General features: G+C 30.6%; 3 protein-coding genes across 3 annotated transcripts in view; 1 reads left to right on the forward strand and 2 right to left on the reverse strand.

The window, feature by feature from the left end:
• Ance-3 (angiotensin-converting enzyme Ance-3) overlaps nt 1-22669 on the forward strand; it is a 79486-nt gene that overhangs the window by 46047 nt on the left and 10770 nt on the right. Inside the window, exon 9 of the mRNA XM_088034235.1 lies at nt 13419-13559. Coding sequence (XP_087890361.1) covers nt 13419-13559 — 141 coding nt within the window. The remainder of the gene's footprint in view (nt 1-13418; nt 13560-22669) is intronic.
• LOC148176645 (uncharacterized) lies at nt 2775-3799 on the reverse strand. Its single transcript, XM_088034510.1, has 2 exons — nt 3788-3799; nt 2775-3731 (listed from the first exon to the last, which is right to left on the reverse strand). Exons 1-2 carry the CDS (start codon nt 3797-3799, stop codon nt 2775-2777), a joined length of 969 nt encoding a protein of 322 aa, XP_087890636.1.
• On the reverse strand, nt 11958-13285 carry LOC148176646 (uncharacterized). The gene is made up of 2 exons (XM_088034245.1): nt 13177-13285; nt 11958-13124 (listed from the first exon to the last, which is right to left on the reverse strand). Exons 1-2 carry the CDS (start codon nt 13195-13197, stop codon nt 12087-12089), a joined length of 1059 nt encoding a protein of 352 aa, XP_087890371.1. The 5' UTR covers nt 13198-13285; the 3' UTR covers nt 11958-12086.

A 22669-nucleotide genomic window follows, 5' to 3' on the forward strand; every position in this document is an offset into this window, starting at 1 on the left:
ACGCTTTTTCAGTACTAAGTTCACTTAATTTCATAACTGTAACCTTAAAATTCTGAAAATTACGGAAATTTTGAAATTTACGTTTGGCCTACTATGAAAAACTTTAGAATTCCTGTTTTTGTTTCTTAAATTTTGTAATTGAGTCCACTTCATCAAAGCGCTTTTAGTACCAAGTTTACCTAATTTCAATACTTTAGCGTTAAAACTGTCAATTTTTTGAAATTTAAAAAAAAATTCAGAATTTTGAGTTTGCCCTTCAAATAAATAATAACAGAATTTTTGTTTTTGGCTTAAAAATTATGTCATTTTTTAAATTCACCTAATCTACGTGCTTTATCGTTACTGTCAAACTTACAGAATTTTAAAGTTTGGCATCAAAAAAAAATCTAGAAGTTTTATTTTTGGTCCCAAAATTCTGTAATTTGGTCCATTTTCAGTATTCAACTCACCTAATTTCAAAGGTTAGCCTTAGAACTCTAAAAACTTCAGAAATTAATATAAAATTTTGAATTTTGAATTTGGTCTTCAAATAAAAAATTGTGGAATTTCTGTTTTTGGCTCTAAAATTCTGTAATTTAGTGCATCAAATAAACGGTCTCTCAGTATAAGGCTCACCAAATTTTACTGCTTTATCAGTTAAAACCGTCAAACTTGCAAAATTTAACAGAAACTGTTAAATTTTTAATATGTTCTATGAATACAATTTTTTAAAATTTTTGATTTTGGTGCTAAATTTCTGGAATTAAGTACACTTAATAATTGCCCTTTCAGTACTACGTTAACGTAATTGCTCAACTTTAGTCATATAATTATAAAAATTACGAAGATTAAAAGAAAAGTTTGAATTTTGAGTTTGTTCTACTAGTAAAAAATCTTAGAATTTCTGTTTTTGACTCGAAAATTTCGTAATTTAGTTGACTTAATAATATAATCGTTCTTTCTAACATTTCTGTTTTTGACTCAAAAGTAATGCAATTTAGTCATCTTAATAACCACTTTTTTAGTACTAAGTTTACCGAATTTTACTGCTTTATAGTCAAAACTGTCAAAATTACGGAATTTAACAAACAAATTTTGAATTGTACGTTCGGCATACAAATAAAAAATTCTAAAATTGTTGTTTTTGACTTCTACAATTTAATCGGCTTAATAATTGCTTTTTTAGTATTAAGTTTACCGAATTTTACTGCTCTATCGTCAAAACTCTCAAAATTACAGAATTTAACAAACGATTTTAAGTTTTACAAATAAAAAATTCAAAAATGTTTGTTTTTGATTCCAAAATTCTGTTATTTTGTCGTCTTAAGAAGTGGTCTATTAGTACCAAGTTCACCAGATTTCACTGGTTAATCGTCAAAATTGGCAAAACTAGGAAATTTAACAAAAAAAATTCAATTTTGCGTTTTGCATACAATTAAAAAATTCTAGAATCTCTGTTTTGGGTTCAAGATTCTTGTAATTTAGTCCACTTAATAAATTCCTCTTTAGTATTAAGTCTATTAAATTTTACTGTTTTATTGTAAAAACTGAAAATTTTACAGAGTTTAACAGAAAATTTTTGTATTTTGAGTTCACTCTACAAATAAAAATAGAATTGCGGCTTTTGGTTCCACAATTTGGTAATTTAGTCCACTTAATGAACACCTTTTTAGAATTAAATTTGCTTAATTTTAAAATGTTTGCCTTAAAACTGTCAAAATTAAGGTAGTTAACAAAAATTTTTGTTCTAAGAATGAAAAATTCTAGAAGTTCTGTTTTTGGTTCAAAAACTCTGAAATTTAATCGACTGAATACTAAGTTTGTCAAATTTCACTGCTTTAAGCTTAAAATTGTCAAAATTACAGAATTTAACATAGCAATTTTGAGTTATAAGTTTGACCAACAAATAAAAAGTTCTAGAGTTTTTGATTTTGCTTTTTTTGTACACTTCATAAACTAATTTTCCTGCTTTCGCGCTAAAACTGTCTTTTCTTCAGAACTTAACAAAAAAAAAGGAAATATGAGTTTGTCCTACAAATCCAAAATTTTGAAAATTTAGTTTTTGGCTCAAAAATTTTATAATTTAGCACATCCAAAAATGACTTTTTAGGACCAAGTTTTGGCGAAAAAAACCAAATTTGGCGAATTTGATCCAATTTGTGGATTTTGAGTTCGTTTTGGAATGGCAAAATTATACATACGTCTACATTTTTTGCTTATTGGTGATTCAATAATCGCCTTTTTACCACTTTTACCACTTTGATGCTAAAACAACATATACAGAGTGAGTCTCCAAAAAAGAAAAATAACACTTTTATACAGGATGATTAAGATCTTGCCCAACCTACTTCCTTTTTATTTTCGGAAAAAAATATATACAGGGCAAACAAAAATCGTCCGGCCCACTTACCCCCCTCTCCCCCTTCGCCATTTCGTCACCAGTCCAGAAAGTGCAGTTTTTCGCCCCGAATCCAATCCGACCGTGACAGTATGCAAATCCACTCGGATAATTGCAGTACAAAACGCGTGCAAATTTCATAATCCACTCTCTATCGTAACTCATTTTCATACATTTCTCATTTTAGGTCACGCGGAATGGACATTTTAGGCCCTAGTTACTCTTTTACGCAACACTTAATTACAGTCGGACCTCGAAAAAAGGCGCAAATCTGGCGCAACGAGACTTTCTTTTCGCGTTTGCACTCTCGTTTTCCATCGCCAGGAGCGATTTCGGTTTTTTCAGGGGGAAAATGAAAGAAAAGTACCAACAAAGAAACGTTTATTGAGTTACGAAATCACCACTTTCCGAATATCTCGGCTTCGCCTTCCCACTTCGGGAGCTCTAATTCTTTTTTTTCTTCCTTTTTTTCTTCTTGTTCTTCGCATTTTTTTTCCTCCACGTGGATGGGCACGGGTACCTTCTTCTCCACCGTGTAGGGCACGTGCTTGATGACCTCGTACGGCACCGGTCGCTCCACTTTAACCTCCACAGGGTAGGGCACCTCTTTGACCACCGGAACCTTAATAATTTTTTCAACAGGGTAGGGCTTGGGCTCCTCTATTTTCACGGGGTAGGGAACCTCCTTCTCCACCTTGTACGGTACTGGTCGTTCCACGTAGACTTTGACAGGGTAGGGCTTCTCTACCGGGTAGGGCACGTGCACCTTCTTCTCGACTTTCACAGGGTAGGGCTCGATGACTTCGTACGGAACCGGATGCTCCACTGGTACTTTAACAGGGACTTTAACAATCTTCTCCACTGGGTAGGGCTTGGGGACGTGCACCTCGACTTTCACAGGAACTCTGATTTCTTTCTCCACCGGGTAGGGATGGGGTACTTTGACTTCGTACGGGACGTGGATCTCCTTGTAGACGGGGTAGGGCTGCGGTACCTTGACTTCAACAGGGTAGGGTTGTTCCACCGGGACTTTAACGGGGACTTTGACGATCTTCTCCACCGGGTAGGGTTTGTGGACGGGCACCGGGACCTTCACCACCTCCTTCACGGTGTAGTAAACCTTTTTGACCACCGGGTAGGGATGGGGCACCGGGACTTTAACAGGGTACGGTACTTTTTTTTCCACGGGTACCAACACCTCCTTTTCGACGGGGTACGGCACTTCCACCTTCTTCTCAATGGTGATGGTTTTCTCCGGTTTCTTCCACTCCTCTTCGTGCCATCCGGAGAGTTCCACCCCTTCGTCATGCCATGCCTGCGTGGTGGTGATGGCCACGGCCACAAAAACGACCAACTGGAAAAGGAAAAAACAAAATCACGCACTACACTTTTTCCACGCCCAACACTTACAAAGCCTCGCATTTTGGTACTTCGACTAAGAGGTCAGTTCGGTCCGGTGGACATTTATAGGACACTTTCAGTCACCCTTCCACTTTGAAATTAATATTCATAATCAATATTTATCACGAATCGAACGGACAATAATGTGGATGTCATAACACAGACAAAATTACTCGAGAAAACTCTATTTTTTCCCGCGACTAGGAACTACACGTGCCGTTACTTTCAAGAGATTTTTTCGCGGGTTTTACCATTTCACTAGAATTCAGGTCAATCAAATGTAATTCGCTTTACTAATATGGAAGCTGGGTAAAAATATTTGGGTCAAAATGATTTTTTAAGGTTTGGGGCACTTTCACTGGTGATCTTCAAGTTTGGTTGGAATAATATTTGTGGTCACGTTTTTTTTATAATTCTTCATCAATGAAGAAAGTTGTAATTAGCGTGAAGATAGCTTATCGGAATTGAAAGGGAAGAGCGGAGGTTGTGTGTTTTTTGTTTTTAAGTGGTGGAGAGAAAGAAGAAAAACAAGTGACAAAAACGATAGTAAAAATAACATAAAAATTGGGGTCTAGTGGATTATAAAATTTTGATTTTTTATTAGTTTAGTTAATTTGTGTATTTGGAACTTGTCTGAAACTTCCTATAAATTTTTTTGACAATTTTGACAAAATTGATTTTTAGAAAAATAGCGGTAGTTAACAAAAAAATTAATTTTTGAGTTTGTCCAACAAACTAAAATTTTCTAAAATTTTGTAATTTGCTACACTTAATAAGTGCCTCTTCAGTGTTAAGTCCACCAAATTTCACAATTTTATAGTTACAATTGTCAAATTTGCAGAGTTTAACAGAAAATTTTGACTTTTGAGTTTGTTCTACAAATAAAAAATTCTAGAATTTTTGTTTTTGGTTCTAAAATTCTGTAATTTAATATACTTAATAAATGCTTCTTTAGTATTACGTTCACCAAATTTCATTAGTTTATCCTTAAAACTGTCAATTTTACAGATTTTGACAAAAAAAAAGAATTTTGAGTTTGGCCTCTACGAATAAAAATCATGGAATTGCGGCTTTTGGTTCTAAAATTCGGTAATTTAGTTTTCTTAATAAACGTTTTTACGTTTTTCCAATACTAAGTTAACATAATTTCAAAGGTTTTGCCTTAAAAATTGTCAAAATATTGAAAGTTAAAAAATTGAATTTTGAGTTTTTTCTACAAATGAAAATCTCTAGAATTTTTGTTTTTGGTATTAAATTTTTGAAATTTAGGCCACTTTTAGTATTAAGTTCACCAAATTTCACGCCATTATCGTTAAAACTGTCAAACTTGCAAAACTTTACAAAAAATTTTGAACTTTGACTTATAACCTACAAATAAAAAATTCGAATTTTTTTGTTTTTAGTTCTAAAATTCTGTAATTTCATACACTTAATAAACGTTTCTTCAGTATTAAGTCCACCAAGTTTCACTGCTTTATTGTTAAAACAGTCAATTTTACAGAATTTGACAGAAATTTTATGAATTTATGAGTTTTTTCATCGAATAAAAATTCATAAAATTGCGGTTTTTGGTCCTAAAAATCTGTAATTTAATATACTTAATAAATGCTTCTTCAGTATTACGTTCACCAAATTTCACAACTCTATCGTTAAAACTGTCAATTTTACAGATTTTGACAAAAAAAAATTGAATTTTGAGTTTGTCCTCTACGAATAAAAATCTTTGAATTGCGGTTTTTGGTTCTAAAATTCGGTAATTTAGTTTACTTAGTAAACGTGTTTCTAATACTAAGTTAACTTAATTTTAAAGGTTTGCCTTAAAAATTGTCAAAATATTGAAAGTTAAAAAAATTGAATTTTGAGTTTTTTCTACAAATGAAAATTTTTAGAATTTTTGTTTCTGGTTTTAAATTTTTGTAAATTAGTCCACTTAACAAACGTTGTTTCAGTGTTCAGTTCACCGAATTTCACTATTTTATTGTTACAACTGTCAAATTTGCAGAGGTTAAAAGAAAATTTTGACTTTTGAGTTTATTCTACAAATAAAAAATTCTAGAATTTTTGTTTTTGCTTCTAAAATTCTGTAATTTAATATACTTAGTAAATGCTTCTTTTGTACTACGTTCACCAAATTTCACTACTTTATCGTTATAAAACTGTTAATTTTACAGATTTTTACAAAAAAAAATTAAATTTTGAGTTTGTCCTCTACGAATACAAATCATAGAATTGCGGTTTTTGGTTCTAAAATTCGGTAATCTAAATCACTTAATAAACGTCTTTCCAATACTAAGTTAAAAAAGTTTTGCCTTATAAATTGTCAAAATATTGAAAGTTAAAAAATTGAATTTTGTATTTTGATCGAGTGTATCCTACAAATAAAAAATTCTATTTTTTTTTGTTTTTAGTACTAAAATTCTGTAATTTTATACACTCAATAAATGTCTCTTCAGTATTAAGATGACCCAATTTCACTGCTTTATTGTCAAAACTGCCAATTTTACAGAATTTAACAGAAATTTTATAAACTTTGAGTTTTTTCATCGAATAAATTCATAGAATTGTTGTTTATGGTTCAAAAATTCAGTAATTTAGTCCACTTATTAAACGCCTTTTTAGTATTGAGTTTACATAATTTGAAAAAATTCGCCTCAAAACTGTGAAAACTACGGTAGTTAACAGAAATTTTTAAATTTTGAATTTGTTTTAAGAATGAAAAATTCTAAAATTTCGATTTTGGGTTTTAGAATTTTGTAATTCAATCTACTTAATAAACGCTTTTTCAGTATTAAGTTTACTAAATTTTACTGTATTACCGTAAAAACTGCCAAACTTACAAAATTTAACAGAAAGTTTATGCCAATTTTCTAAAATTTGCCAGAAAAGTTTTGAATTTTCAGTTTTTCGACGAATAAAAAATAACAGAATTTCAACTTTTAGTTCTAAAATTCGGCAATTTAGTCTATTTAATAAACGCCCTCTTAGTTCTAAGTTCACATAATTTTAAAACATTTGCGTTAAAACTGTCAAAATCTAGGTAGTTAACAGATATTTTTGAATTTAAAGTTTGTTCTACGAATGAAAAATTTTAGAATTTTTGTTTTGGGCTTTAAAATTTTGTAATTAAATTCATTTAAATGCCCTTTCAGTATTAAGTTCACTGAATTTTACTGTTTTATTGTTAAAACTGCCAATTTTACAGGTTTTGACAAAACATTTTTGAATTTTGAGTTTGTCCAACAAATAAAAAATCAGAATTGCGGTTTTTGTTCTTAAAATTCTGTAATTTAGTACACCCACACCCAATTAATGCCCCTTCAGTATTATGTCTACTAAATTTTACTGTTTTACTACTAAAACTGTCAAAGTTGCAAAATTTTCCTACAAATATTTCTTTTTAAATTTTTGTTTTTCATTCTAAAGCTCGTTTCTTCAGTTCATTTAATAATCACCTTTCTAAAATTAAGTTCACATTATTTCAAAACTTTTGCCTTCATATTGTTAAAATTACTGTGGTTAACATAAATTGTTGAATTTTAAATTTGTTCTACGACTGAAAAGTTCTAGAATTTTAGTTTTTTGTTCCAAATTTCTGTAATTTAGTCCACTTAATTAACGCTTTTTCAGAACTAAGCTCACTTAATTTCATGTCTTTAACATTAAATCTGTCAAACTTGCAGAGTTTAACAAAAAATTTGACTTTTTTAAAACTGTCAAAATTACTTTAAATATTAATTAAATTTCATTTTAAATTGTTTTTGCAAATAAAATTTTTCAAAATTTTTGTTTTGGGTATAATTTAATCCACTTAATTAACGCTTGTTTAATAATTAACTCTTACTTAAAATTAATAACTTTCACAACTTTAGCGTTAAAACTGTCAGATTTACAGCAGTTAACACAAAAATTTTTAATTTTGAGTTTGTTGTATGAATGAAATATTCTAAAATTTTTGTTTTTGGTTTGAAAATTTTATAATTTAATACACCACCAAATTGCACTTTAAAATTTACGGAATATTGAATTTTGAGTTTGTTATACCAAGAAAAATTCTAGAATTTTTGTTTTTTATTCTAAAATTCTGTAATTTAATATACTTAAAAAATGCTTCTTTAGTATAAAGTCTACCAAATTTTACAGCTTTTGCGTTAAAACTGTCAATTTTACAGAAAAAGTTCCAATTTTGAGAAATTTTGAAAATTGATGACGATGAACAATTGGAAAAATTTAAAATTTTTGAGCTTTGTAAAAGTTTGATTACGACACATTTATAAAATTTGTCTTAAAACTACAATTGTACAAATTTTCAAAAACTCAAAAAAAATAAATTAAAATTGTGAAACATAAGAGATAGTAGGAACCTTAAAATCATAATTTAGAAAACTTTAGTGACACTTTGACATATCAGACAGGTCCAACACACTTCAAATTTCCCAGCTCACTTAGACCTCGAACGAAATAAAATACATCAGACAGTTCTAATTAATAATCATTATTATTATCTAATTCTAGAGAATTTTATTTTCATAAATAATGCAATTCACGGAGCAATGACTTCCACATGTTTTTTTCCATCACACTAATTAGTCGAGCTATTTTGAGTCATTAAATTTTAATTGTTTCGGTTTTAGCACACCTTTTATGCTCGCTGATTTTTTGCCAATGAAGAGAAAGATATGTCATTAGTATTCATTCATCTGATTGGATCCAAGCTTTTGTTTTTTTCTTATTTTTGAGGTTGGCAACACACCGTACTAGTGGGTGTTTTATTATTAGTCTAAGTACAATTAATTAATAATAATATAATGTTCTAATAAATTGGTTAATAACCAAACATACACCCTGTATATTGTGTTGCATACGTCGAAGTCTATATCTTGGTTGGCATCGTCTCAGTTTTAAAATATTGACTCTGTAATGAAATCGATTGAAAATTTGAAAAAAAAAACACAAGTTGTACTGACTTAAGGGTGACTCACCCTGTATATATTATTAAAAAAATTGATCTAGGAGGTTTTATATCTAAAATGGAAGTGACAGTAGCTTGCGCTATTCTTTAAAAAAAACTAAAAAATCTACAGGGTGGATGTTGAATAAATTATATACAGGGTGTTTTACAAATTTAACAAATGGCAAAATCTGTGTCATTTTTAATGACTGATTAAGCAATCGTTAAATTGGTCTGAAAAAATGTGAATTTTATGATCAATAGAAATCCAAAAAAATTATACATTTTCGAAATTTTTCAAAATGTGAATACAAAATTCGAAAAAAGACGTCAGAATCATCCGTAAAAATAATCGGTTATATCAATATTAAACATATTTATAGTGTCATATGATTGAAAATTAGAAATGGTTTTCGAAATAAAAAAAATGAAAATTTTTATTTTGTTTTAGAAAACTCAAGTAATATGAATTTCGGCCAAATTAACATATAACTGAGTGATTTAAAAATTTCGTTTTTTGTTACTTGAAACGTCCGAAAAATGTGTCTGGAAGGCTGTAAAATTTAAATGTGCTGAAACTTCGATAAACTATACAAAATAAAAAGTCAAAATTTCCATTTTCATATACAGGGTGTTATGATTAACACAAAATTTTATAAACGTTTTCAACTGCAAAGCAAATTTTGATAAAAGTGAATAGTTTTCACTTCGTAAGTATGTTTAATTTAAAATTTTAAAATGACTCTCCCTGTATATAATTGCAAATTTGTTTCAAAATTTGTGGAAAGTTGTTTGTATGATCCAAAATAGCTAACAATATAAAAAATATAAATTAATTAAATGAACAGATTTAAGAATCCAAACTAGAAATATGTATACAGGGAGTTCACCAAAATTCCAAAATGTTGAAAAAAAGTGTAATTTAAAAGAAAGTATTTTTAATAAAATAATTTATTTTATAACTAAACAAAACGTGAAAAACTGTTCTAATTTTAATTTTTAAGTCAGTCACCTTGTATATAATTTTGAAAAATCTGCCACAAACGTTCTAACATTTCGAAATGTGTTGAAAGTTGATTGTAGTGACCTAAAAAAGATTAAAATATAAAATTATTATTAATAAAACTTACAGACCAAAAAATCTAAAGTAGAAATATGTTTATACAGGAAGTTAAACAAAATTTCAAAGTGTGAAAAAAAGTGTAATTTTAAAGAATGTATTTCTAATAAAACTGGTTGTTTCATAACTGAGCAAACCTTGAGAAACTGTTCTTGTTTGAAATTTTGAAATGACTCACCCTGTATATAATTTGAAAAATAGTTCAGAAAGGTTCTAACGTCTCAAAATGTGATAGAAATGATCCAAAAAAGCTTGAAATATAATATTTGGAATTAAATACCGCGACAAATTAAAAACCCAAATTCGAAATATGTATACAGAGAGTTGAACAAAATTCCAAAATGTAGAAAAAAGTGTAATGTTAAAAAATGGTTTAAAAAAATAATTACTTTTTAACCTAGCAAAATGTAAAAAGGTTCTAATTTAAAAAATTTAAGTGATTCACCCTGTATATAATTTGAAAAATAATACAGAAAGGTTTTAAAATCTCAAAATGTGATGAAAATTATTGTTAGTGATTCAAAAGGCTTTGAAATATGAAGTTTGATATTTCAAAGCCGCGTCAAATTAAAAAATCTAAATCAAAATTTATATACAGGACGTTAAATTACCTTAACAAAAATTTACAAAAATTAAAAAAAAAATGCTTTTTATAACCGAATCAGTTGTAAGAAAATGTTTTATTTGAAATTTTGAAATGACTTACTCTGTATATAATTTAAAAAATATCACAAAAAGCTTCCAACTTCTTCAAATGTGATAAAAGTGACCTAAAAACCTTTAAATATAAAGTTTGTTATAATATTAAAATGACGCTTCAAACTGAAAAATCCAAAGTCAAAATATGTATACAGGGAGTTCAATGAAATTTAAAATTTACAAAAATTGTGGTTTTAAAGTATGTTTTACAAAAATGATTTAATTTATAACTTAATCAATTGTGAGATGAGGTTTTGTTTAAAATTTTAAAATGACTCACTCTTTATATAATTTGAAAAATAATACAGAAGTGCTTCTAACTTGCTTGAAATGTGATAAAAGTGACCCAAAAAACTTTAAAATATGAAATTTGTTGTTAAAATGACGTCAATTTAAAAAATTCAAAATCGAAATATGTATACAGGGGGTTTAATGAAATTTGGAATTTATAAAAATTGTGATTTTTAAGTATGTTTTACGACAAATGTGCTATTTTATATTTGAATATTGATTCATATTTGTATGAGATAAGGTTTTATTTGAAATTTTTAAGTGAATCACCCCGTATATTTAATATACGTACATAAAATAATAAAATTTCTGGAATATTAATTGTGACATTAAAGAAGTTAATCATCAGCGAACATAAGAAATTTATAAATTCAAAATCGAAATACACAGGTGTTCGAAAAAAATACACATTTTTTATTGATGAGAAATTCAAATTTGACGTTGATTTCTATGAAAGAGAACAGTTTTTATTGCACGAAAGTTTATATTATGTAATTTTAATGCGACTCAGCTTGTTTATTAAGAAATATATGGAGGGTCCATTTTTTTTATTGAAAATTTTAATATTGTCAAATACGATTAGTTTTAATTCAAACTTTTTAGAAAAACAAAATAATTCAATAATTTTGGCATTACAAGTGTTATACAGTATGTTCGAAAATTTTGAATATATTTTAAACTTGAACCACAAATCCGAGAATCACTTAGTATATACATAGTGTCCTAATAATAAAACCAAATTTTCCGCCTCAAAAATCGCCTCCACTTTCTCATTTTTTGACATTCTCCGTGTAATTACAGCCGTTGACATTTGAGTTTCCACCAGGAAGCGAGTCCAACTATGCTATTAAATTTCATTTTAGAAAAAGCAGTGTTTTTGTGGGTGTCCTTGCCGACTCTCTTGGCCTCTATAATTTGCGTTTGTTTCTTGACCTGGTATCGAAGTCTCCGTGAATTTTCGCGTATATTTTCCCATTGCGTCACTTTCTATGAAATTTTCAATCCGATATTCGCGTTGCGTGTGCGAATTACAAAACGCATTGTGTCGGCAGAGGAAGTGGCTATCGCAACCGCTCATTACCTATTGTCTTATGATGGGTTAATGGTGAGTAAAAAACGGATTAAAATTAAATTATTTATTAAGAAACACAAGTAACTAGGATATTTTGGTATAAATAACGCGAAGTTATAAAAATAAAACGGGATTTGTAGATAAATAGAAACGGGCACACATAGTGTGGATCACTGGCTCAGTAGTGGTCGATGTGGTGGTGGTAGTGGTCGTGCACGGGCACAGCCACCGGGAATTTCACAGGTACGGGAACGGGCTTCTCCACTGCGTACGCCACTGGCTTGATCACCGGGTACGGGACGGGCCTGTCGACGGCGACTTTCACTGGGTACGGGACTGGTTTCTCGACGGGGACGGCGACTTGCTTGTAGACCGGGTAGGGGGCGGGCACCGGCACTTTGACTTCCACAGGGTAGGGCTTCTCCACGGGGACGGCGTAGGGGCGATCCACCGGTACTTTGACAGGGTAAGGGACGAGTTTCTCGACCGGATACGGGATGTGTTTCTCCACCGGAACTGGGTAGGGCTGGGGGACGTGGACGGGGTAGGGCCTGTCGACTGGGACCTTCACTGGCACGGGAACCTGCTTGTAAACCGGGTAGGGTTGAGGGACATGCACTGGTACTTTAACGGGGTAAGGGACGTGTTTCTCAACAGGGTAGGGTTGGGGCACTGGTACTTTCACCGGGACGTGGATGTGCTTCTCGACTGGGTAGGGTTGAGGGACGTAAACCTTAACGGGGTAGGGTCTATCAACGGGTACTTTGACGGGGACGTGGACGATTTTCTCCACAGGGTAGGGTTGTGGTACCGGAACGGGTACCTTCACAGGTACTTTGACTGGGTACGGAACGTGTTTCTCAACTGGGTAGGGTTGTGGTACCGGTACTTTCACAGGGTAAGGAATGTGTTTCTCCACCGGTACTGCAATGTGTTTTTCGACGGGGTACGGCACTGGTACCCCCTTAAACAAAGTGATGGTTTTTTCAACAGCGGTACTGTGCCCCAGGTCAATGGGTCCCAACCCATAGCTCAACGCCGGGGAGAGTCCCAGTCCGTGCCCTCCACCCACCAAGTACCCATGGTCGAACTCGGCACCATACCCATAACCCAAACCTAATAATCCACGTTTGGTCTGTTTCTTATCGGTATCTTTCTTCTCCTCGGCCTCGGCTGCGAGAGCCACTGCAACGAGGACTAAGAGCGATATCGCAAACTGAAACAAAAAGAATTATCACCGACACTTCACTTCACTGCACTTTGCTCACCAAAGCTTTCATCTTCTTCATGTGAGGCGAACTAGTTCAACTGAACTGAATACAGTTTGAGGTCCTTCAGTCACTTTTATATCTCTGGCCGCTTCACCACCATCGACTTCTCCCTCTTCGAGAAAGTAAAGATGTCCTTTACGTAACTCCAAGTATGCGTTTACGCGTCAGTTGGCACTCGAACGTCTCTAATTAATATTCGAAAACGACAAATTGTGGGTAAAGTGATGCGTTGCTTTCAGGTACTTTGTCAGCACGCTCTTGCAGTTTCAAATTTACCGGGCGCTGTGCCGGGCGGCGGGACAGTATGACTCCGGGGACTTCACCAAGCCGCTGCACAAGTGCGACATCTACAGGAGCAAGGAGGCGGGAAGGATGTTGACGTGAGTTTTTTTTTTTATTTTTTGGGGTTTAAACAGGTACCAATTAAAACGCAAAGAGCAAGGCAGCTAATTCCAGTTTTTCGACGACGAAATGGGTTTGTTTTCACTTGGTGCTCTAGATTCGCTCACATTTATAGAGAATTGTTCAAGGAATCCAGGGCTGTCTTTAGTTTTTTTCTACGACTATGAATTGTCGAAATATTGACGACGAAAGTTGGAAAATTTTCGCGATTAGAAAAAGTCCTGTGTTTTCGAAAGTTTGGGAAGAATCTGGATAAAACTCAGCACACTTGTTGATTTAGATGCGCTTTTCCGATCTCCACCAAGAAAAACTCGATTTTCCTCTAAGTGACCGAGAAAAAAAATCGCCTCTAGGATTATTCCGTTTCACTCTAGATTATTTGAGATTCGTTCAATTTAAGCCGAATTCGCGTCAAATTCCCCAAATTATAGAGAATTGTTTAAAAAAACTAAAAAATATACAGGGTGGACGTTGAATAAATTATATACAGGGTGTATTACAAATTTAACAAATAGCAAAATCTGTGTCATTTCTAATAACTGAATAAGCAATCGTTCAATTGGTCTGAAAAAATGTGAATTTTATGATCAATAGAAATCAAAAAAAATTATACATTTTCGAAATTTTTCAAAATGTGAATACAAAATTCGAAAAAAAGGCGTCAAAATCATCCGTAAAAATAATCGGTTACATCAATATTAAATATATTTATAGTGTCATATGATTAAAAATTAGAAATGGTTTTCGAAATAAAAAAAAATGAAAATTTTTATTTTGTTTTAGAAAACTCAAGTAATATGAATTTCGGCAAAATTAACATATTACTGAGTGATTTAAAAATTTCGTTTTTTGTTATTTGAAATGTCCGAAAAATGTGTCTGGAGGGCTGTAAAATTTAAATGTGCTGAAACTTCGAAAATTTCCATTTTTATATACAGGGTGTTATGATTAACACAAAATTTTATAAACGTTTTCAACTGCAAAGCAAATTTTGATAAAAGTGAGTAGCTTTCACTTCGTAAGTATGTTTAATTTAAAATTTTAAAATGACTCTCCTTGTATATAATTACAAATTTATTTCAAAATTTGTGAAAAGTTGTTTGTAATGATCCAAAATAGCTAACAATATAAAAAATATATATTAATTAAAAGAACAGATTTAAGAATCTAAACTGGAAATATGTATACAGGGAGTTCACCAAAATTCCAAAATGTTGAAAAAAAGTGGAATTTAAAAGAAAGTATTTCTAATAAAATAGATTATTTTATAACTTAACAAAACGTGAAAAACTGTTCTAATTTTAATTTTTAAGTCAGTCACCTTGTATATAATTTTGAAAAATCTGCCACAAATGTTCTAACATTTCGAAATGTGTTAAAAGTTGTTTGAAGTGACCTAAAAAAGATTAAAATATAAAATTATTTTTAATAAAACTTACAGACCAAAAAATCTAAAGTAGAATTTTTTTTATTTTTTGGGGTTTAAATAGGTACCAATTAAAACAAGAGCAAGGCGGTTACTAATTCCAGTTTTTCGACGACGAAATGAGGTTCATTTTTGTGGGTTTGTCTTCACTTAGTGCTCTAGATTCACTCACATTTATAGAGAATTGTTCAAGGAATCCAGGGCTGTCTTTAGTTTTTTTTCTACGACTATGAATTGTCGAAATATTGACGACGAAAGTTGAAAAATTTTCGCGATTAGAAAAAGTCCTGTGTTTTCGAAAGTTTGAGAAGAATCTGGATAAAACTCGGCACACTTGTTGATTTAGATGCGCTCTTTCAATCTCCACCAAGAAAAACTCGATTTTCCTTCAAGTGGCCGAGAAAAAAAATTGCCTCTAGGATATTCCGTTTCACTCTAGATTTTTTGAGATTCGTGCAATTTAAGCCGAATTCGCGTCAAATTCCCCCAAATTATAGAGAATTGTTTAAAAAAACTAAAAAATATACAGGGTGGACGTTGAATAAATTATATACAGGGTGTATTACAAATTTAACAAATAGCAAAATCTGTGTCATTTCTAATAACTGAATAAGCAATCGTCCAATTGGTCTGAAAAAATGTGAATTTTATGATCAATAGAAATCCAAAAAAAATAAATATTTTCGAAATTTGTGAAAATGTGAATACAAAATTCGAAAAAAAGGCGTCAGAATCATCCGTAAAAATAATCGGTTATATCAATATTGAATATATTTATAGTGTCATATGATTAAAAATTAGAAATGGTTTTCGAAATAAAAAAAAATGAAAATTTTTATTTTGTTTTAAAAAACTTAAGTAATATGAATTTCGGCCAAATTAACATATAAGTGTGTGATTTAAAAATTTCGTTTTTTGTTATTTGAAATGTCCGAAAAATGTGTCTGGAGGGCTGTAAAATTTAAATGTGCTGAAACTTCGATAAACCATACAAAATAAAATGTCAAAATTTCCATTTTCATATACAGGGTGTTATGATTAACACAAAATTTTATAACCGTTTTTAACTGCAAAGCTAATTTTGATAAAAGTGAGTAGTTTTCACTTCGTAAGTATGTTTAATTTAAAATTTTAAAATGACTCTCCCTGTATATAATTACAAATTTATTTCAAAATTTGTGAAAAGTTGTTTGTAATGATTCAAAATAGCTAACAATATAAAAAATATATATTAATTAAAAGAACAGATTTAAGAATCTAAACTGGAAATATGTATACAGGGAGTTCACCAAAATTCCAAAATGTTGAAAAAAAGTGGAATTTAAAAGAAAGTATTTCTAATAAAATAGATTATTTTCTAACTTAACAAAACGTGAAAAACTGTTCTTATTAAATTTTTAAGTCAGTCACCTTGTATATAATTTTGAAAAATCTGCCACAAACGTTCTAACATTTCGAAATGTGTTAAAAGTTGTTTGTAACGACCTAAAAAAGATTAAAATATAAAATTATTTTTAATAAAACTTACAGACCAAAAAATCTAAAGTAGAATTTTTCTATTTTTTGGGGTTTAAACAGGTACCAATTAAAACGCAAAGAGCAAGGCGGTTGCTAATTCCAGTTTTTCGACGACGAAATGAGGTTCATTTTTGTGGGTTTGTCTTCACTTAGTGCTCTAGATTCGCTCACATTTATAGAAAATTGTTCAAGGAGTACAGGGCTGTCTTTAGTTTTTTTCTACGACTATGAATTGTCGAAATATTGACGACAAAAGTTAAAAGTTTTGCGATTAGAAAAAGTCTGTATTTTCGAAAGTTTGAGAAGAATCTGGATAAAACTCAGCACACTTGTTGATTTAGATGCGCTCTTTCAATCTCCACCAAGAAAAACTCGATTTTCCTTCAAGTGGCCGACAAAAAAAATCGCCTCTAGGATATTCCGTTTCACTCTAGATTATTTGAGATTCGTGCAATTTAAGCCGAATTCGCGTCAAATTCCCCCATATTATAGAAAATTGTTTAAAGAATCCAGGGCTGTTTTTATTTTTTTTCTACGAGTACGACTTGTCGAAATATTGTCGTCAAAAGTTAGGATTTGTCGAAATAGAGATAAAAAAGTTTTACTGTGGAAAAAATCCCGTAATTTCGAAAATCTTGGAAGAATTTGGATGAAAATTACCACACTTATTGATTGAAATGCACTCTTTCGATTTCCGCCAAAAAAAATGTGATTTTTCTCCAAGTACCCAAAAAAAAAATTCGCCTCTAGAAAATCCCGTTTTGCTCTAGATCGCTTGCGATTCGTACAATTTCATCAAAATTCGCGCGAAATTTTCTGAATTTATAGAGTTTTGTTCAAGGAATTCAACGGTGTCTTAACTTTTTTCCACGATTATCGCCTACTTAGATGTTGAGGACTAAACTGGAGACATCACTCTCTCGTTGACTTACAAACCCGTCTTAGAAAAAGTGTCGTATTTTCGTGATTTCCGAACGAATTTCGATGAAACTCTGCATACTTCTGCAATTTGATGCGCTTTTTCGGCTCTGTGTGAAGAAAAGCTCAATTTTCGTGAGACACCGTGGTGAAATTAGAAGTTCCAAAAATGTACTAGCGGCTCTAGATCGCTCAAGATCTTGCAAACTTGACGGACGGTTGCGACGAGATCTTCTCATTTTATAGAAAATTGTTTAAAAAATTCAGTAAAATTTTCAGTTTTTTCCTACGAATTTTGGTTTCCGAGATATTAATTTTTAAATGTGAAATTCAATGTCAGACTTGTCACTTTTGATCTGTATTTTTAAGATTGAGAAAAGTCTCGTCTTATCTGGAACTCTGAGACAATTTAAATAAAATTCTGCAAACTTTTAAATTTCAGTGTGCTCTTTTGATCCTTTGCCAAAAAAGTGGGTAAAACTCTAGTAAACATTCATTCATTCATTCATTCATTCATTCATTCAACAGACTTGGCTCTAAGTTGTTACAGATTCGCTAAAAGTCGCTCTATTTCGATGCAATCACGTCGGATTATAGAGAACAGTTTAAAAAACCAAACTTTGTCTTTATATCGGTCCTACTACTGCTGTTTTCCAAGATATTGAAGATCTAATTTGAAGTTGAATTCTGTCTTCTGATCTACAAAATTAAACGTCTAAAAAAAGTGGCGAATTTTCTAAAATAATCAAAGAATATTAATGAAACTGTATGCAGGTATTGACTTTAATCTCCTTTTTTTATTCCTGGGCAAGAAAACCGCCTTTTTTTTACAAAAGCACTTAATAAAAATTGAAACTTTAACTTCGAAAAATTTAGAGTGGCGCGGCTTCACATCGTTCTAAATCCAATAAACTTAGCCCCATTGCGATGAAATTCGCTCAAATTGTAGAAAATTGTTCAAATACTCCAGCACTGTCTTTAGTTTTTTCCTGCGACCACTCGTTTTCGAGATATTAAGGATGAAACTTGGAAAGAATAAAAATGATGAAAATGACTCCTCAAAAAATCGTCAAAAGTGAGTCGTATTGCAATGAAATTAGCATATTTTGTAGAGAATTGTTCAGAGAATTCAGTGTCGTTTTCAGTTTTTTACAAGAACATTTGCTTTGAAAGATGTTAAAAGTTAAACTTGGAAAGAATTTGAGATTTCCTGCAACAGATCTTATCTTCTTATTTCTATATTTTTAAAAAGTCCCGCATTTGCTAAAATTTTGGTGGGATTTACATAAAATTTGACAAACTTATAGTCTTTTACAAAGTATTTCCATTTCTGTGCAAAAGAACTCAAATTTCGTTGAAAGTTTGACAAGAAAGTAGAAATCGTAGAATTGTAGTCAAAATTACAGAAGACAAAATTTTGATGAAATAAAAAATTGTAGAATTTTAATTTTTGGTTCTAAAATTCTGTAATTTAGCAAACTAAATAAACGCTTTTTATGTACTAAATTCACCAAGTTTCACTGCTTCAGCCTTAAAACTTTTACACTGACAAAATTTAATAGAGAATTTTCACTTTTGAGAGAGATCTATAGACGAAAAATTGTAGAATTCACAATTCTTTAATTTAATACACTCAATAAGCATCTTTTCAGCACCATGTTTTTCAAATTTTAGAGCTGTCGCTTTAAAACGGTCAAAATTACAAAAGTTTACATAAAATTTTGAATTTTGAGTTTGAACTACAAATGAAAAATTCTGGAATTTTTGTTTTTGGTTTGAAACTCCTATAATTCGGTACACTTAATAAACGCCTTTTCATTACTAAATCCACCAAATTTTATTGCTTTGGTGTTAAAACTGTCAAACTTACAAAATTAGTACAAAATTTTGAGTTTTAAGTTTGATTTACAAACAAAAAATTGTAGAATTTTGGTTTCTGATTCTAAAATTCTGTAATTTAATACATTAAATAAGCACTTTTTTTGACACAAAGTTTACAAAATTTAACAGCTGTAGCGTTAAAACTGTCAAAATTACGAAAATTAAATTAAAATGTAGAATTTAGAGTTTGACCTGCAAATAAAAATTTCTGGAATTTTTATTTTTTGTTGTAAAATTCTGCGATTTAGTACACACAGCAAACGTTTTTTTGGGTAGTAATTTCACAATTTTCCTACTTTAGCTGTAAAACTGTCAAATTTAATAAAGAATTTTAAATTTTGAGTTTGGCCTATAAATACAAAAAATGCTAAATTTTGATTTTTTATTCAGAAATGTTGTGATTTAGTACACTTAAAAATCGCCTTTTCGAGACAAAGTTTACCAGATTTTACGATTGTAGCCTCAAAACTGTCAAAATTACAAGAGGAAAAATAAAATTTTAAATTTAGCATTCGTCCTATAAATAAAAAATTGTAGAATTTTTATTTTTGGTTCCAAAATTCTGAAATTTAAGACACTTAGTGGCCGTTTTTTCATTACTAAATTGACCAAATTTCATTGCTTTAGTTTCAAAACTGCCAAACTTACAAAATTTAATAGAGAGATTTTTTTGATTATTTTTGATCCTCAAAAACAATTTGTAGAATTTTCGTTTTTGATTCAAAAAGTTTGGTGCACCAAATAAACGCACTTTAAGCACAAATCTCAACAAATTTCACAGTTGTAGCTTCAAAACTGTTAAACTTACATAATTTTATAATAAATTTTGAATTTTGAGTTTGAACTTAAAAAAAAATTGTAGAATTTTAGTTTTTAATTCTAAAATTCTGTAATTCAATATATTAAATAAGCACTTTTTGGCACAAAGTTTACGAAATTTAACAGCTGTATCCTTAAAATTGTCAAAATTACGAAAACTAACATAAAATTTTGAATTCAGAGTTTGACCTACAAATAACAATTTCTAGAATTTTTATTTTTTGTTGTAAAATTCTGCAATTTAATACACACAACAAACGTTTTTCGGACAGTAATTTCACAATTTTTCTACTTAGCTGTAAAACTGTCAAATTTAATAAATAATTTTAAATTTTGAGTTTGACCTATAAATAAAAAAAAGTGTGGAATTTTGATTTTTTATTTAAAATGTTTGTGATTTTGTACACTTAATAAGCGCCTTTTCGGGACAAAGTTTACCAGATTTCACGATTGTAGCCTTAAAACTGTCAAAATTACAAAAGGAAAAATAAAGTTTTAAATTTAGAATTTGTCCTATGAATGAAAAATTGTAGAATTTTTATTTCTGGTTCTAAAATTCTGAAATTTAAGACACTTAGTGTCCGTTTTTTTATTATTAAATTGACAAAATTTCATTGCTTTAGCTTTAAAACTGTCAAACTTACAAAATTTAATAGAGATTTTTTGATTTTATGTTTGAGCCACAAAAACAATTTGTAGAATTTTGGTTTATGATTCTAAAATTCTGTAATTTAATACATTAAATAAGCACTTTTTTGGCACAAAGTTTACGATATTTAACAGGTGTAGCCTTAAAGCTGTCAAAATTACAAAAATTAACATAAAATTTTGAATTTAAAGTTTGACCTACAAATAGAAATTTCTAGAATTTTTATTTTTTGTTATAAAATTCTGCCGTTTAGTACACTCAACAAACGTTTTTTTGGTAATAATTTCACAATTTTCCTATTTTAGCTGTAAAACAAATTTAATAAAGAATTTTAAATTTTGAGTTTGACTTTTAAAAAAAATGTGGAATTTTGATTTTTTATTCCAAAATTTTGTGATTTAGTACACTTAATAAGCGCCTTTTCGGGACAAAGTTTACTAAATTTCACGATTGTACCTTTAAAACTGTCAAAATTACAGAAGGGAAAATAAAATTTTAAATTTAGAATTTGTCCGATAAATGAAAAATTGTAGAATTTTTATTTTTGGTTCTAAAATTCTGAAATTTAATAGACTTAGTTACCGTCTTTTCACTACTAAATTGACCAAATTTCATAGCTTTAACTTCAAAACTGTCAAACAAAATTTAATAGAGAGATTTTTTGATTTTACGTTTGATCCACAAAAACAATTTGTAGAATTTTTGTTTTTGATTCAAAAAGTTTGTGATTTGGTACACCAAATAAACGCATTTTAAGCACAAATCTCACCAAATTTCACAATTTTAGCTTCAAGACGGTTAAACTTACATAATTTAATAATAAATTTTGAATTTTGAGTTTGAAATTTTGAGTTCAAAAAAAAATGTGGAATTTTTGTTTTTTATTCGAAAATTCTGTAATTTGGTACATTGAACAAGCGCTTCTTTAGCACACAGTTTACTAAATTTCACGACTCTTTATATCTGTTAAAATCACAGGAGTAAACACAAAATTTTGAGTCCTGTAAAAAAAAATTGTAGAATTTTTGAAAAAGTCCCATATTTTCTAAAATTCTGGTCGGATCTGGATAAAACTCAACAGACTAGTAGTCTTTTACCAGATTTCACCATTTCCGTACAAAAAACCATCAGAATCCAGTCCCATTGCGATGAAATTAACTCAATTTCATGCAGAACGTTTGATCGAAATTATAATTTCCATCGTCCGATCTAAAAATTCCAAGTGTCGTAACAGCAGAAAAACTGGCCACATTAGAATCAAACTTTACCGACTTGTCCATTGCGCCATCCTCGTTAAGAAAAACACGATTTTCCCAAGAAATTCTTCCATTGGAGCCTCAAAATTCCGACATTAAAACCAAATGTCGCAAGTTAATTAAAAACAAACTCGCACAACAGGTAACAATTTTGGGGTCACCCAAAATGAGAAAAAACCAAAAATGCCAAGTTGTACTGCTTTTTGAAGGTGCCGCCGAGACCTTGCACCCAAAAGACAAAGAAGTTTCAATGCAATTTTAATGGAAATCGAAATTACAACAAGGAAGCGATTCGAGTTGTTGACAGCCTCAAAGCTGCGGGTCTAGCGAACAAAACTGAAAACTTTCCTATTACGGTAACCTAAATATTTCACATTCATAAGAATCTCCTTCGTAACTCGCGAAAGTCACTATGAAAAAATCGCCCGGTGGCAGTTTTTGTTACCATTTTCCAGTAAACTGGTCGCAGCGACTTTCATAGAAGGCGCTCGTTTGACCGGAAGACGGTTCAACAACGGAAAGTATTTTGTAATTGTCGAGATGTTACCCAACACACGATAACCTGTGAGGAAACATTGTCTGCTATCAATCTCTGCGTGAAAGCTCGTGACTTTGCAAACG

This window comes from Gnatocerus cornutus, chromosome 4 (assembly GCF_029298725.1).
Source record: "Gnatocerus cornutus isolate USDA-ARS CGAHR chromosome 4, icGnaCorn1.1, whole genome shotgun sequence".
NCBI classification, from domain to species: Eukaryota; Metazoa; Arthropoda; class Insecta; order Coleoptera; family Tenebrionidae; genus Gnatocerus; species Gnatocerus cornutus.